Source organism: Lipophrys pholis (assembly GCF_963383615.2).
Source record: "Lipophrys pholis genome assembly, chromosome: 11".
In the NCBI taxonomy this organism is placed as follows: Eukaryota; Metazoa; Chordata; class Actinopteri; order Blenniiformes; family Blenniidae; genus Lipophrys; species Lipophrys pholis.
The window spans coordinates 1,774,031-1,790,002 of NC_137631.1; the positions used below are offsets into that span (position 1 = coordinate 1,774,031).

Sequence of the window (15,972 nt, forward strand, 5' to 3'; positions counted from 1 at the left end):
TTGTGCCTGGTGTCGTTGCAGCGTTGCGTTCACAGAAACAGAACGACTTAGAACCCGTCTCAGCTGGTGTTGACCAAGAGAGCAAAGAGCATTGACGTCCTCGACATCAGTGCTCGTCTTCATCAGTTTCTCCCACTGTCCATGAGATGACTGCTCTTCTCCACTTCACCATCCTCACTATTGTGACGCCCCAGTTTCAAACGTTTCAGATAGAAATGTGAAAAACTGCCTCAGAAGGTAGTGAGCAGCAGCAGCAGCAGAAGCAGAAGCTGCAGCAGCAGCAGGAGACGCTGCAGCAGCAGCAGGAGACGCTGCAGCAGAAGCAGCAGCTGCAGCAGCAGCAGGAGACGCTGCAGCTGCAGCAGCAGAAGCAGCAGCAGCAGGAGACGCTGCAGCAGAAGCAGCAGCTGCAGCAGGAGACGCTGCAGCTGCAGCAGGAGATGCAGCTGCAGCAGGAGAAGCAGCAGCAGCAGGAGATGCAGCAGCAGCAGCAGCAGCAGCAGCCGGCTGTCGGCAGGTGATAAGTTTGTTGCACAACCAGCAGAAGAATCACGGTTTGATTCCCGACTGGTCTGCAGTTCAGCAGCTTCTGGTTCTGCAGCTCATGAAAAGAGAAATATTTTGGTCTGGTTGGGTTTAACAGCAAAACGACGTCCATGATGACACTTTACTTTGACGCTCCAACGCCGTACGACATGTTTCCACTTCCTGTGTGATTCTGTGTTCGAGCAGTTTCCTCTTCATACAACATTTCCTGCTTTCATTCCACTTTTTCTTTTATTTATTCATTTCTGTCTTCCTGAACATTTCTTCTGTTAACCCCCCCCAACCCCCCCCCCCCCCCCAACCCCCCCCCCCCCCCCCCCCCCCAACCCCCCCGGTCTGGTAGTGACGTCTTGCCCCCCCTCCCCCCAGGTGAACAAGCAGCAGCTGCAGGCGGTGAAGGAGCGCTTCCTGTCCTTTCTCAACGGAGACACTCACATCGTGGCCGACGAGGCCTTCTGCAACGCCATCAGGAGCTACTATGAGGTGAGCCCATTCCTCGGGTGGGGGGGTGGGGTGGGGGGGGCTCCATGACAGGACAGCTGGGGGCTCCACAGTGTTGGACAGCGCAGGTTTTAATTCTTAGTTGCTCACTGGGTGAACATTCGGCGTGTCTAGAAAACAAACGGCGATCAGAAACAGGCCGGTGGCGGGTTTCTTCAATGATTTAGCTGGGGGGGGGGGGGGGGGGGGGGGGGGGGGGGGGTTCTAGAGGACCTGGTTGTTCCAGACTGTCACGTTTCTCTCTGAAGTTTATATTGAACGTGGAGCTGCAGGAGTCTGACCTGGAATTGAGTATTTTCATGCAGCAGGAGTTCGCTCGCTGCTTCTGCTGCACGAAATGCGGCGGGACTCTGACCTCCTGCTGCTGCTCAGACTGTCATCGTGGACGGGCGCAGGATTTCACTCTCCTCTCAGTCGACGCCTCGGAAATAAGTCCCATCCTCAGAGAAGATGGACAGCTGCTGACCCCGATATTCCTTAAACCTACATGACATGTTAATGTTTTAATCTCTCTGCTTTTAAATGTTCCATGTTTCCACTTTCAGTCTGCAGCCTTGAAGCTTTTTCTCTCAAGTAATGAATCGAAGTAGCTCCTTGCTGCTTCTTTCACATACTGAATATATATATTTATATATATGTGTGTATTGGGGATTAACCGATACCACTTTTTTCCAAAATGAGTAGTGTATGAGTACCTGCATTTGAGTACTCACTGATAACGATACGAGTACTGAGGCCAATACACACATACATTTTTTTTCCACAGATGTTATTTGAACAACATTACTACATTGTGATGTACTGACATTCAAAAGTAGTTGAAAATGTTTCAGTAAAACACTTTATCTGTGTGTGTGTGTGCGTGTGCGTGTGCGTGTGCGTGTGTGTGTGTGTGTGTGTGTGTGTGTGTGTGTGTGTGTGTGTGTGTGTGTGTGTGTGTGTGAGAGTGTGAGAGTGTGTGTGTGTGTGTGTGTGTGCGTGTGTGTGTGTGTGTGTGTGTGTGTGTGTGTGTGCGTGTGTGTGTGTGTGTGTGTGTGTGCGTGTGTGTGTGTGCGTGTGTGTGCGAGCGTGTGTGTGTGTGTGTGTGTGGGTGCGTGTGTGTGTGCGTGTGTGTGTGAGCGTGTGTGTGTGAGCGTGTGTGTGTGTGTGTGTGTGTGTCCTTTGATACAAGCTTCAAGATCCAAGATGAACTAAAATGTTTTACAGTTTAAAGTAATAAAAACTGAACATCTGGTTATTTTTAGCCTTGAGTAATGGTTCAACCGTCACCATGGCAACGGCCAGGAGCCACTTCCTTCTTCCACCTGGAGAATCTCTGCTGTAGTCCAGGCTTTGATCCAGGCTCAGGGACACACCTTGACACTCATGTTGAAGAGTCTCTGCAGCTTTGGTCAGAATATTCAAAACGTGAAAGTCGTATATTTTCCAGTACTTCCTGTCTGGCTTGTTCTCCTTGATGTTCAAGGCCAGAGGTCACCCCGAATGCTGCGTCTGCTGTCAACCCGGACCAAGGTCAACCCAGACAATGGTCAACCCGGACCAAGGACAAAGGAGACCAAGGTCAACCCGGACCATGGACAAAGGAGACCAAGGTCAACCCAGACAATGGTCAACCCTGACCAAGGACAAAGGAGACAAAAGTCAACCCTGACCAAGGTCAAAGGAGACCAAGGTCAACTCGGACCAAGGTCAAAATGTTATTAAAGGTTGTGATTTAAGGTTCTTAAGACACCTCGGACATTGTTCTCCTCAGTTGTATAAATAGTGCTAAATTTAGACTTTTTTTTATTATTTTCTTCTGTCTTGGAATTGTCACGTTTTAGATTTTCATACAGTGACCAGGAACATATTCACAATTCACTCACAACTACAACTTCAAGCTGAAACTGAAACCTGGAATATTTCTGAGACCAATGTTTTATTTGTAAGATAAAGAAGTGTGAAGGTTTTTGAACGTACTTTAAGGACTCCCTCAAGCGGGACACTTCTGCTGTTACTTGACACAAGAACAGTCGGTCCATAAGGTTTGACCTTTGACCTGTGGCCTCCGTGGAGTATCTCTCTACCTGAAGGTGTGACAGAGCTGAGCCAGCTGGAAGCTGCAGCTGCTTCGGCTCTGAAGGAAACATTGGGAACGTCCAAATTGTCCCTCCTGTCTCCTTCTCCATCACTTCTCCTTCACCCTGGAAGTGTTTAGTGTGGCGGCCATGATGAGGACTGTCTGAATTCTCAATAGGCAAAGTAAAGGAGGCTCAATGCTTCCCTAGAACCTCCTTTACCTTAGGAACCACTGATGCTTCCTTTAGAACCTCCTTTACCTTAGGAACCACTGATGCTTCCTTTAGCCTAGGAACCAGTGATGCTTCCTTTAGAACTATCTTTAGCCTAGGGACCACTGATGCTTCCTTTAGAACCTCCTTTAGCCTAGGAACCACTGATGCTTCCTTTAGAACCTCCTTTAGCCTAGGAACCACTGATGCTTCCTTTACCAAAGGAGACCAGCTCATGTTCCCCCACAATTCCTTGCGGCGACAACATTTAAAGGAACCCGCTCATCGGAGCGTTCAGGGAAACTCAGGATGACTGAAAAAGGAGCAGATCATGTAAGTTACCAAAGCAATAATCTGCCTAGAACAACTTGGAATCATCTAGAACCCAGATGAACTTTTTGTAGTTCATTTTCAGAAACTTGTAGTTCTTTCCCCACCATGGCAGACGTCACTAACTAGAGCCGCTGTCGCATTATTATGACGTCACTAAGTGAAAGTCTGACTGCCTCACCTGATTGTGATCTCCTTTACTAACTCCTTTAGGAAGCCTCCTAACACCTTTCCTTAACCCTGTGATGTCATCCAGGGGTTAAGGATTGTTGGTTTTAATTCTGCAAAACTTCCCTTGACGCTGGTTTTATTCAAAAGGAGTGTTTTTTTTCCATCGTTCCCGTGGCGGATCAGCTCCACGTTAAACTGACATGTCGAGTTTATTCTGAAAACCAAATGACTTCATGTTCAGAAATAAAAACAATCCTGATGTGCAGATTGAAGGGAATAAGCGAGGGCCTGCCGACGCCTGGAGCCAAGCTGAGCAATCTCCTCAACGCCGCTCGTGTTTCTACTTTAAATTACCAATGTCACAGATGAGCCGCCGGGGGGGAAGTGGGGGTGGGTGGGGTTGGGGCGGAGGATTTCTCAGTCCGTTGACTTGGTTGGTCCAACAGTTCTCTTCTGGCAGCGTTCATAAAGTACTTTATGCTTCACTGCAGGAGTCCTGATCTGGATCTTAGTCCTATTTAAAAAAAAGATGAGAGGCAGAGGTTCTCTTCACACCAGACCAGGTTCTCCTCACTCCAGACCAGGATCTCCTCACACCAGACCAGGTTCTCCTCACTCCAGACCAGGTTCTCCTCACACCAGACCAGGATCTCCTCACACGAGACCAGGATCTCCTCACTCCAGACCAGGATCTCCTCACACGAGACCAGGTTCTCCTCACTCCAGACCAGGTTCTCCTCACTCCAGACCAGGTTCTCCTCACACCAGACCAGGATCTCCTCACTCCAGACCAGGTTCTCCTCACACCAGACCAGGTTCTCCTCACTCCAGACCAGGATCTCCTCACACCAGACCAGGTTCTCCTCACACCAGACCAGGTTCTCCTCACTCCAGACCAGGTTCTCCTCACACCAGGCCAGGTTCTCTTCACTCCAGACCAGGTTCTCCTCACTCCAGACCAGGTTCTCCTCACACCAGGCCAGGTTCTCCTCACTCCAGACCAGGATCTCCTCACACGAGACCAGGTTCTCCTCACTCCAGACCAGGTTCTCCTCACACCAGACCAGGTTCTCCTCACTCCAGACCAGGATCTCCTCACACGAGACCAGGTTCTCCTCACTCCAGACCAGGTTCTCCTCACACCAAGCCAGGTTCTCCTCACTCCAGACCAGGTTCTCCTCACACCAGGCCAGGTTCTCCTCACTCCAGACCAGGTTCTCCTCACACCAAGCCAGGTTCTCCTCACTCCAGACCAGGTTCTCCTCACACCAGGCCAGGTTCTCCTCACTCCAGACCAGGTTCTCCTCACTCCAGACCAGGTTCTCCTCACACCAAACCGGTGGACTACAGGGGGCGGTGAACTACAGGGGGTGGTGGACTACAGGGGGTGGTGGACTATGGGGGCGGCGGTGGACTACAGGGGGGCGGTGGCCTGGCAGATGTACTTCATGGTTTTCATAGTATCATGTGGTCGGGAAACTTTAGGAGTGATGGGAGAAGAGCGAGTTTGGTTGGACGAGGATTGAGTGGTTCAGTTAACTCTCAAGGTCCGAACCAGGTCTGCTTTCGGATTAAATTTGGCTTAGATTACATTAGGTTTGGATTACATTGGGCTTGGATTTCATTGGGTTTGGATTATATTGGTTTGGATTACGTTGAGTTTAGAGCAGAATCGTTTCTTTCTCTTCACAGAATGTCTCGTCTGTTGGACGGTTCTTCTTGTCGACTTGTTATTCTCGAAGTCAGTCATTGTCAAACATGGACTTTTGTCTTCATGTTAAAGATTCATTGACGATCTGATTCTTCATCTCAATGGATTGTCCACATTTTACATCTGATTTAAAAAACTCAAAGTGTTGATCACTCCTGTCCCGTTGTGTCGGCGCTCCGCCCTGATGCCCTTTACTCTCCTGACTCCGCCCACCGTCAATAATTCAGTGAACTCTTAAAGCCCGTTTAATTGGAGCAGCAGGAAGCAGGAAGCCTCCCACTGGTCCATTCATTAGTGACACCGGCTGACATTTCAGCTGCCAGGCAGAAAAGATGGACGCCGATAGAAGCTCCGGTGGGCTGCAGATCTACCCCCCCCCCCCCCCCCCCTCCCCCATCCCCCCATCCCCCCATGCTTCAAAACCACCCAAATCCCATTAAACCAACTAGAAGAGGCAGAAAATAATGTCAGAGTATTTTTTTCTACAGTCAATGTATCACCATTGAAAAAGTAATGGAGGACAAACAGATTTTGTTGCAGGGCCACTGACAAACGACTCTTAATCTCACTTTGTTCCATCTTGTAAATAAGGAATACATTCTGTTCAGGCTTGAACAAGTCTGAACCTGTGTGCTCAGCACTGCCCCCTACAGGAGGCACAGCTTTGATTTCTCTTCGTTGTTTCATGGCAACACTCGTATTCTCACGTATCCAGTCCTCTTAAATTACCTTTAAATCAATTCTTAAAAGTCATTAGAAAAATCAGAGTACATGAGAGGTGTTAAAACTGTTTGATTGGCCGCAGGAACTGTACCTCATCACCATAGCATAGCATAGCCATAGCATAGAATAGCATCAGCTCACTCAAAAAAAACCCCTAAAAGTCCTGATAGCGATTAGCTGCTAGTGGTTAGCCGCTAAAATGAAAATAACAACAGATGGTGGAGCGTCTACAAGCATCCAGCCGCACCCGGAGAGTTCAAATGAAATATTTGTAAATCACGGCTCCCGCTTTGGCGAGCATGGAGTCGGACGTGTTTTCCTCGAGCTCCCGCTACCTTCAACTTTAAAAACCCACCTTTGTCACAGTTTTACCTCCTCTCACGACTGAATTTTGTTTTTCTCTTCACTGGTTTAGTAGTTTTTGCTCTACCATGCCACCTCAAGTCGCCAAGAGGAGCGAAAAAACCCGAGCCGGTGGCTGTAGCAGCTACTAGCAAAATTAGCAAAGTGGATTTAATAGCATTTTTAGCCGAACTCAAGCATCCATGCTAGCTGAGATTAAAAAATCTTTTGACGACGTGAACGGGAAATTGCACGGGCTCCAGGAGACTGTTAACACTCATGGCGAGCGCCTGAACTCCCTGGAAGACAATGCGGAGACGTCTCACCAAGGCCTAGCTTTGCTGTGAGGCTGCGGGCTGACACCGCCAAGCTAAACTCAAGGCTCGCCGAGATGGAGGGAAGAAGCAGGAGGAACAACTTCCGTCGTATTGGTCTTCCCGACGGGATTGAAGGTCCGCAACCCAGATGTCTGTTTCCCAACTGTTACAGGACGTTTTCGGGCCGGACACTTTCCCCTCACCTCCGGAGCTGGACCGCGCACACCGCAGCCTAGCCCCGAAGCCGGGACCTGGAGGCACGCCTCGGCCAGTCATTATCTGTTTTCATCGGTACCAAAACAAGGAACTGGTGATTGCGGGAGGCAAGCAAGAGGGGCGATTTGAGGTTCCAGAATAACTTATTCAGGATCTACGAGGACTACAGCCCTGACTTGGTTAGTCAAAGGAAGGAATACGCGTCGGTAATGTCAGAACTATATAAGATGGGACTGAAACCTGCACTGCTGTTTCCTGCACGGCTCCGTATTACCAACGCTGACGGGACTCGCACCGCGTTCAGCTCTGTGGCAGAAGTGGAGAAGTTTGCTGAGGACTTTAAGAACTCTTAACTGGTTAGTCTTGATAGTATATGTGACTGCTTCACTTCCAAGAGGTGAGTATTGTACCATGTTGTACATGAACGTTCTGTTTACCTCTGCCATGTTTACTGTTTGATAAGGACATGCTTTGAAATGGCCACTTTACGTTTGTGATGAGGATACACTAAGTGAACTGTTATGTGGCGGGTTTTATCTCACATCTGACTAAGTGGGATAAAGGGACTTATCTAATGGGTAAACTAGTTTGGGAGGTATTACAGTTAGTTAGGGTCGGTGTGCTGTTTGTTCTAGCAGCTCGCGTCACCTGGGGATTTGGGGGAGGGACACCTTGATTCACTGTCTCTGTGAATAGACCAGAGTGTTGTCATTTTCTTTTTTCTCTTTGTATCCATGTTTTGGTATGCAGCCAGAATATACGGACCTTTAATATTGTATAAATAGTTGATTAACGAGTGGATCCTTATTCTAACGTCTGAATTTTTGATTAGATTTTAATGGCTGGCTCATTTAATATAGTTACTTGGAATGTTAAAGGCTTGAACCATCTAGTTAAGAGGAAGAAGGCCCTGACACACCTGAAACTTTTAGGTGCAGGAATAACATTTATTCAAGAAACTCAGCTCAAGAATTCAGACAATGCTCGGCTGAAATGTGGAAGGTGGGGCAGCTCTTTCATTCAACTTTTCAAGGTAAGGCTTGAGGCGTTGCAATATTGATAAATTAATAGGTCTCCTTCGCGCCTTCCATGATTGCAGCCGACCCCAATGGACGGTACGTTTTAGTAAACGGTAAACTTTAGAATCGGAATGTTATTTTGGCCAACATATTTGCTCCAAACTGTGATGACCCTCAGTTCTTTTCCCGTGTCATTAATCAGCTCCCTTGCTTAAATTCACATTTGCTGATTATGGGAGGGGACTTTAATTTTAGTCTGGACCCCGGGGTGGGTAGGTCGTCTTTTAAGCCAGGATATGTAACATCTAAATCTGTTTCTTATATACAGTCATTTCTTTCCACTTATGGCATTTCAGATATCTGGTGCTTTTTACACCCAAATGACAGGTAATACTATTTCTTTTCTTGTGCTCATCAAACCTATAGCAGAATTGATTACTTTTTTATTGATAATAGATTAACAGTCATGTGAATACCACCCTATAGTAGTGTCAGACCATGCTCCTCTTTTACTTAATCTGAACATCCCTGACGCTATAACGCCCGGACGGATGTGGAGATTTAACTCTCTTCTGCTATCTGATGAATACTTTCTGAACTTCCTGTCCGACCAAATCTCTCTGTTTTTGGATATTAATATGGCACCAGATGTTTCCATGGCAACTGTCTGGGAGGCCCTTAAGGCGTATCTAAGAGGCCAGGTAATATCGTATATGGCCAAAAAAAAAAGGACTGAAAGTCAAAACAAGTGGAGTTGGAAGAACAAATAGCTGATTTAGATAAGAAGAATGCAGAAACTCCCTCTCCAGAGCTGTACATAGAACGTTTAAAGCTAAATACGGAATATGACATACTTACTTCACACACCATTGAAAATATGCAGTTAAAAAGTTGCAGTAATATTTATGAGCACGGAGACAGAGCAGGCGAGGTTCTGGGAAGACAGCTGAAAGGTGCCAGGGCCAAGCAAATAATTAAAGGGGCGAACTCACAGGACGGCCAGATTGTCACTGACCAGTTAGGATTAAATTATGTATTTCAATGCTCCTACCACGATCTTTACAGCTCTAATAATTCTTGTGGCCCTTCCTCCTCATTTAACCTCTTTAGAGATTTGCCTATTCCAACTTTGTCTCCAGATCAGGTCACTGCCTTGGATGCACCAACACAGTTGCAGGAGATTGAGGAGGCAATCAAATCTTTACAACCCCAGAAATCGCCTGGTCCTGATGGTTTGCCCAGTGAGTCTTATGCAGCGTTTCTAAACAACTAACACCTGTGTTAGCAGCAGCATGCGTAGACTCTAAATAAGGGGACCCTCCCTGACACTTTGAATCAGGCTTGTATAACACTGCTCCCGGAAAAAGATAAAAACCCCTTAGAGTGTGCGTCTTATAGGCCAGTCTCACTTTTGAAACCGAGATTATAAAATTCTAGCCAAAATATTGAGAGGCTGCCAGTGGGGAATCCCAAATGGCCGACAATATGGCTGCTTCCTTATGATCGCCGCCACATTGTTCCGCCATTTTGTTCTGAATCACCACCACAGCGCCACTCTCGGTGGGAGGCGGTAGTACATGAAATATGGCCGCTTCCTGCAGGTCGCCGCCATTTTGTTCCAAAGCACAATCACAGCGCCACCGTCGGTGGGAGGCAAGAGTACATGATCCGCAGTGCGTCCTTGCTTCTCCAGAATTGAAACCCCGCCAGTGCGGTATCAAGATGGTGGCTTACGGGCGCTGACATACTTGTTTGCGGGCGCTGACATAGTTGTTAGCGGTCGCCGCCATAATGGCACACGGACAGCGCCATACTACTCTCAAAATTGAAACCCCGCCAGTGCGGTATCAAATAATGGTGGCGTAAGGGCGCCGTCATACTTGTTTGTGGTTGCCGACATGCTTGTTTACGGTCCCCGCCATACTTGTAGTGGTCGCCGCCATATTTAAAAGGCAGAATGACGTCAGTGGCTAAAGTTGCTTCATGGCTAGTTCTGGGAGACAGTCTGAGCACTGTCACCCAGATCACATCGCACCAATTAAGAACCTTTCCACCTGCAGGTGGTGAGCCCACGGGAAGGTGGCGCCTGGCGTGGGATACGAACCCACTACCTAGAGATTGTTAGTCTCATGCGCTACCAACTGAGCTAGCCGGGCAACCATATTCCACATTCAGCCTAGAAAGAAAAGATTCACTCTCATGATGAATGGGGAAGAATACTTAGAACCAAAAAGTATAGTGAAGGAGATCTTGAATTTCTTTAGATACCTGTATGATTCTTCTTATTCTAAACAAAATGCTGAATTACTTTAAATCATTTATTACTGTTAATGATGAAACCTTTATGTGAGGAGGATTTAAATTGAAGAATCATGATGAAAACAGCCTCTGACTGATCTCCAGGCTCAGATGGAATCACTACAAACCTTCTGAAAAGAAATGAAAACATTGCTATTTGAGGCAATAATGTACGACTAGAAATGAATTGACAATGAAACAAGGTAGAATTATTTCAGGATGTCTATTTGTCATATTTCCTCACCTTCAGGACAAAATAAGAAAAGTGTCCCATCCAACTCCACTCTGCTCTATTCTAAATTCTGCTTTACATTTACATTTCACATCACTGCACCTGTGTCATTTTATATCCCAAATTGTCGTGTAACCATGTAACATAAGTTTATTCTGTATACACCTGCTGCGTACATGATTGACTAAGTTGTCTAACTCTCTCTGAGCCTATTTCAGCAACACACTGCAGCTGTAACCACAGTGAAGCTCAGAGGTCAGCTACCAAACTGATCTGCCTCCTTCATTCATCCAGTGACAATGTGGCTGCATGAAGCAAAACAAAGGACCAGAATGGAGAATAACTGTAGTTTCTTCAGCAGGAAGGAGGAAATGTCCATGACAAACCTTCAACAAACACCTATGACACCTTTAAAAGAATAAAGCCATCATAAATCATGTCATTGTTCTTTATTATATATACAATCACTGGGCACTGTAACAGAGAAAACCCAACAAATCCACATGAGCGACTGTGGAAAGGAAGAACTCCCTCTAACAGGAAGAGACCTGCAGAAATCAGACTCAGAGGTGGAGGCTTCCTGCTGGCCGGGTGGGGGGAGAGGACAGAGGACAGAGGAGAGGACAGACAGACAGATAAGAGAGAGATCCACTCTGTGAAGACTGATCAGGACAGGAGGCTTCAATCCACCTTCAGCTCTACTGTCAGACATCCAGCAGGGAGGTTGAGAGACAGACTACAGGAGAGAAAGGTAAATGTTGGTGACATGTAATAGTGGTGAATAAAAAAGGAAAGAAGCTCAGTTTAGGTCCTCCAGCAGTCTGAACCTCTGGCAGCTAAACTAGAAAATGGTCTCAGGTGTCCTGAAGCAGCTCTCACTGTAAACTTTAATAGAAAAGTCTTCATCCTAACCTTCAAATGAGAGGCTGTGTCAGACTCTTTAACTGAAACTAGATCTGGTTCCACATCAGAGGAACCTGAAAGCTGGAAGCTCCGCCTCCATTCTACTTTTAGAAAAGCTAGGAACCTCCAGTAAGCCAGCACTCGGAGAACCAAGTGTTCTGGGGAGATCTGGGACCAGTAGTTCTTTAAGATCTTTTGATTTAGTTGAAGACTTTTTAAGCAGTGACTTGGACCCCCTGATAAAAGGGAGTTACAATAGTTACTCTGGAAGTAAATACATGGATTAACTTCTCAGTGTCACTCTATCAATATATTCTTGATTTGAGAGAAATTATGCAAATGTACAGATTCCAATAGATAAGATAGTGTTGAGCGACAGCAGTGCAGCTTCACACTACTATCAGATGAACACAGGAAGATATAGGATTACTACTACATCACCGGATGCGTTCAGACTCTCTTGTTCATCATGTCCGGTTGGTTCCCCTGTGAGAGCATGTTAGAACTTTCTCCCACTGGCTATGATGACCTCTGCCTCAGGCCTTGTAGGACCTTCGGCCATCAGGATGTTGATGATGATCTGAAAAACATTGACAAGGTGTATGTAGATAGCTTTCCAAAAACTCAAAATATTGAGCACTCTACTTCTATGATGTCCTCCATTCCATTGATCATCTTACTTCTGGGAGAAAAACATCAAAACGTATCGGATGAGTCTCAGGTCCTCCTTCTGGATTCCTGTGACTTCCTCCATCTCCTTCAGCATCTCCAAAATCTGCTGCAATACAGAGGAATAAAAGTAAACAAATCAAGCTTATGTTATGTAAAAACTCTCAAACTTGACTGATGAGATGTTTTCTTACCTGCTGCTCACTGAAAGGAAACCTCCTCAGTTTGAGCTGCTGCTTCAGGGAAAGTGATGCTGACGGCATCTTCCAGAGGTTTATTCTGTCTGAACAGGCCCTCGACTCCATGACATCATCATGTAAGATCTGAAGACAAAGAGAGAACATATAGCAGCTCTAGGGAATAGAACCACTAACAGCACAGTTAGTTTCACTCACCTTGATCTGCTCTCTGGAGAATACAGTCAGGATCACCCCCCTTCTACACCTCAATCATCCTGCAGATTAAAATGAGTTAAAATGAGATAAAAAGCAGCACCAACTGTGACATTTACACTTTGATTAAAGTCAAAACTACTGGAGTTTATTTGTTCCTGTCATTTAACAAAAGGAATCAGCACACTGTTGAATCAGCTGACATGTTGCTTTCACAAGGTGATCATCAAACTGTTCTATTCAACACAAAGGAGAGCAGCTCAATATGTCACCAGGTGTTTCTCTCATTCTGCCATACCACCTGCATCTATTGAAGTACTGAACCAACTATTGGAGTACCTGTACTCTCTTTTTGGGGGTTGCATCCACAGCTGAATGATGCATTGGGAAAATTTGTGGATTTTCCAGCACAATGGACATGAAGCCAGCCTCTGCAAACTGTGACCTCCACCCATTCCAGAATGTAAACATGTAGATATAAAATCCTGCAAAACAAACAAAAAATCATTTCCTTTATGTCTTATAAATAAAGAATCAGAGAAAAAAACCGTAATATGAATTATCTGAATCCTACACACACACACACACACACACACACACACACACACACACACACACACACACACAACCAATGGCTGGAGACAAAGTAATACTCTAACATCATTTCACGAGGCAGAGGCTGAGGAATCAGATGGATTAGGTGTGATCTTTTTATCAGTAGATATGTAGGTGGATGAGTGATGGTTCATGTGTGTTACATGTTGTTAGTTCAAACTAAAAGCCAACCAGGCTGAGCAGAGTCTGGCTCCATGCTGGCAGCCTGAGTGATGCGGTTGAAGGAGTGAGAAGGTCCTTTTGCCATTTCTTTTCATTTCAACAAACAGCTTTTCAACCCACATTTACTTTAGCAAGTTTTCTTGTGGTAATAAAACAGGTTTTTAATAAACCAACACATGGAACAAAGATCGAAAGAGCAACATAAACATTCGAGCTGATCTTACGTGCATTGCTCCTAACAAAACTATAAAACTATTCCTACTCTCATTAATACTGATATAACTACAGCTACCATTTAATTCTTATTAGTGCAGGCTGATATGTTCTACATAGACAAGAAAGCAATTGTTTACCTTAACAGAAGAAAATCCTTTACTCCGTTGAGCTTCGAGTACACGTGTGAAGAATCCAAAGACGAAAAAACAAATGTGCGCCGATTTAATTTCGGTCGAGTGGGTCTCGCCACGTCACTTCTGGCATTTGCGTGTCGTCTACGTAACTTCCTGCATGTTTGGTCCACACGTTAGTTCCTGTGGGTCGGCTTTCGTGTACGTATCTTCCTTCACGTTCAGTCCATTTCGTCACATCCGGTGGGTCGGCTTCTACATACGTCACTTCCGGCGCGTCATTTTGCGTCTTTTCCGTCCATGCTTCCGCACAGCACCATTTCAAGATGGCGGCGACCAAGAAATAAATATGGCGGCGCCCGCAACACCGCCATCTTGGTTTTCCCCACTGGCATCTCTTGAAAATATTGGCCCGTCGACTAGAAGGGGTTTTTCCCCATATTGTATCATCAGAAAGACAGGCGCTCCTTTTTCAGTGTACGTGGTTTGTTTAATATCATATACACTCTGTGCTAGACTGATTTTGAAGGCCTTCTTTCCATTTGACAGTGAAGTGGGACCATTCTATCTATGGCATTACAAGATTTGGCACTGAACATAAATTATCATTGTATGCTGATGATCTGCTATTATTTGTGTCCAAAGCAGAGATTACTATTCCCCTCATTCTGGAGCTTCTTGCGAGATTTGGAGAGGTCTCGGGGTATAAACTGAATCTACATAAGAGCAAATTAAGGATCCAGACTTCCTGACATTCTTTGAAAAACAATGGACAATCTTTTTAGTCTCTCCCTGTGTCCTCTGGGGGGCGCTAAAGTCTTCATGAGAGGCAAAAAAGAGGCATGGTGCTTGTGGGGGTGCTGGGGTGCGGTGCTCCTTCCCCATTTGCTGTCGGATTAGTGGAGGATGGGATCTCGCGGTGGCCGGGTGGGGGCCTGGGGGGCGGGAGGCATCACTCCCCCCAAGTGTGTGAGTGCGTGAATGCGTAAGCGTCTGTCTGTGTCTGTGTCTGTGTCTGTGTCTGTGTCTGTGTCTGTGTGGGTGTATCTATCAAGATCGGGGTGGGGTATCATGGGCCGGGAAAGTGGGGGGTGGGATATGAGGCTCCTGGGGGTGGAGAGTTGACTGTCCTCCGACCGGGCCCGGCCGAGCCTTCGCTCTTCCTGGTCTGGGGGAGGAGCTGGGCCGGGCGCGGTGGCTGGGGCCATCTCTGCCCTGCCGGGTTGGGGGGGGCAGTGGGTGGGCTGGTTCCCGGGGGTGCGGCGGGCTTCGCTGTCAGGATTGGGGGGGCTCTCTGCCCGCTCGGCCTGGGGGCCCTGCTCCGGCCAGTCTCGGCTTGGCGGCTTGGGTCGGGGCCTGGGGCCCTGTGCCCTTTATCCTTCTCTTGTGGGCTCTTCTGGCCTGGGGGGGGGGTCCTCTGCATTCTCCATCTGGTGCTTTCTGGGCGGGGGCGTGGCTCTCTGGGGTGGTTCGCTGGGGCCTCCCCAGGTCTGGGGGGCAGCCGTCCGCTGGGGTGCCCGATGGCCTCGGGGCCCCAGGGTGTCGCTACAGGCCCCCCCCACAAGAGTTCCGGCCACACCCAGTGGACAACCCCCACAATACTGCTTAGAGCAGGTTGATCTTCCATTGGTCTTGAGTGAAGGTCTTGGTTGTGGGGGTTGATGTAGAATGAGGTAGCGAGGAAGCTGGGCCGCTGGTATCAGACCCTCTGGTGGCGGCAGGTCCGTCGGCCCGGTTCCGTCCATCACCGTGATGTTAGCAACCAGTTCTAATCCCTCCACACCCAAACATTACCTACCTCCTTTATGACCTTGTCCAGACTCTTTATTCTCAAGAATCTTTGGTGGTGTGTCGTTACTCCGGCTCAGCGGCTTCAGTCCGACTGACGGTTCAGTCAGCAGCTTTATTGAGCTCATGAGGCGGCGGCGCTCAGTGTTATTCGCTCCCAGATGACCTTTGACCTCCCATTTTCAGGGTTTTTTATTCACAGTTTTTCTTTAGAACGTAGAAACGATGTTGAATGCAGGCGTCCACGTTCTGTCCGCGATTGATCAAGTTTTCTTTCTGATGAAGCTGTTTTTCCGTCTTTGCTCCTCATGAGTTCGTCACCAGTTGCCTCTACCCAGCATCTGTTTCTGAAGGTTTTCAGCTGCAGCAGCAGGAATATTTCTTTTTAAAAACCCATCAACACATATCAATGCAGACGGC

The 15,972-nt window shown here is 47.1% G+C and overlaps 1 protein-coding gene across 1 annotated transcript in view; it reads left to right on the forward strand.

Moving 5' to 3' along the window:
* Positions 1-15,972, forward strand: part of cadps2 (Ca++-dependent secretion activator 2) — a gene marked incomplete at its 5' end in the record, with an annotated part of 181,792 nt that overhangs the window by 34,732 nt on the left and 131,088 nt on the right. Inside the window, one exon of the mRNA XM_080474542.1 lies at positions 916-1,029. Coding sequence (XP_080330668.1) covers positions 916-1,029 — 114 coding nt within the window. The remainder of the gene's footprint in view (positions 1-915; positions 1,030-15,972) is intronic.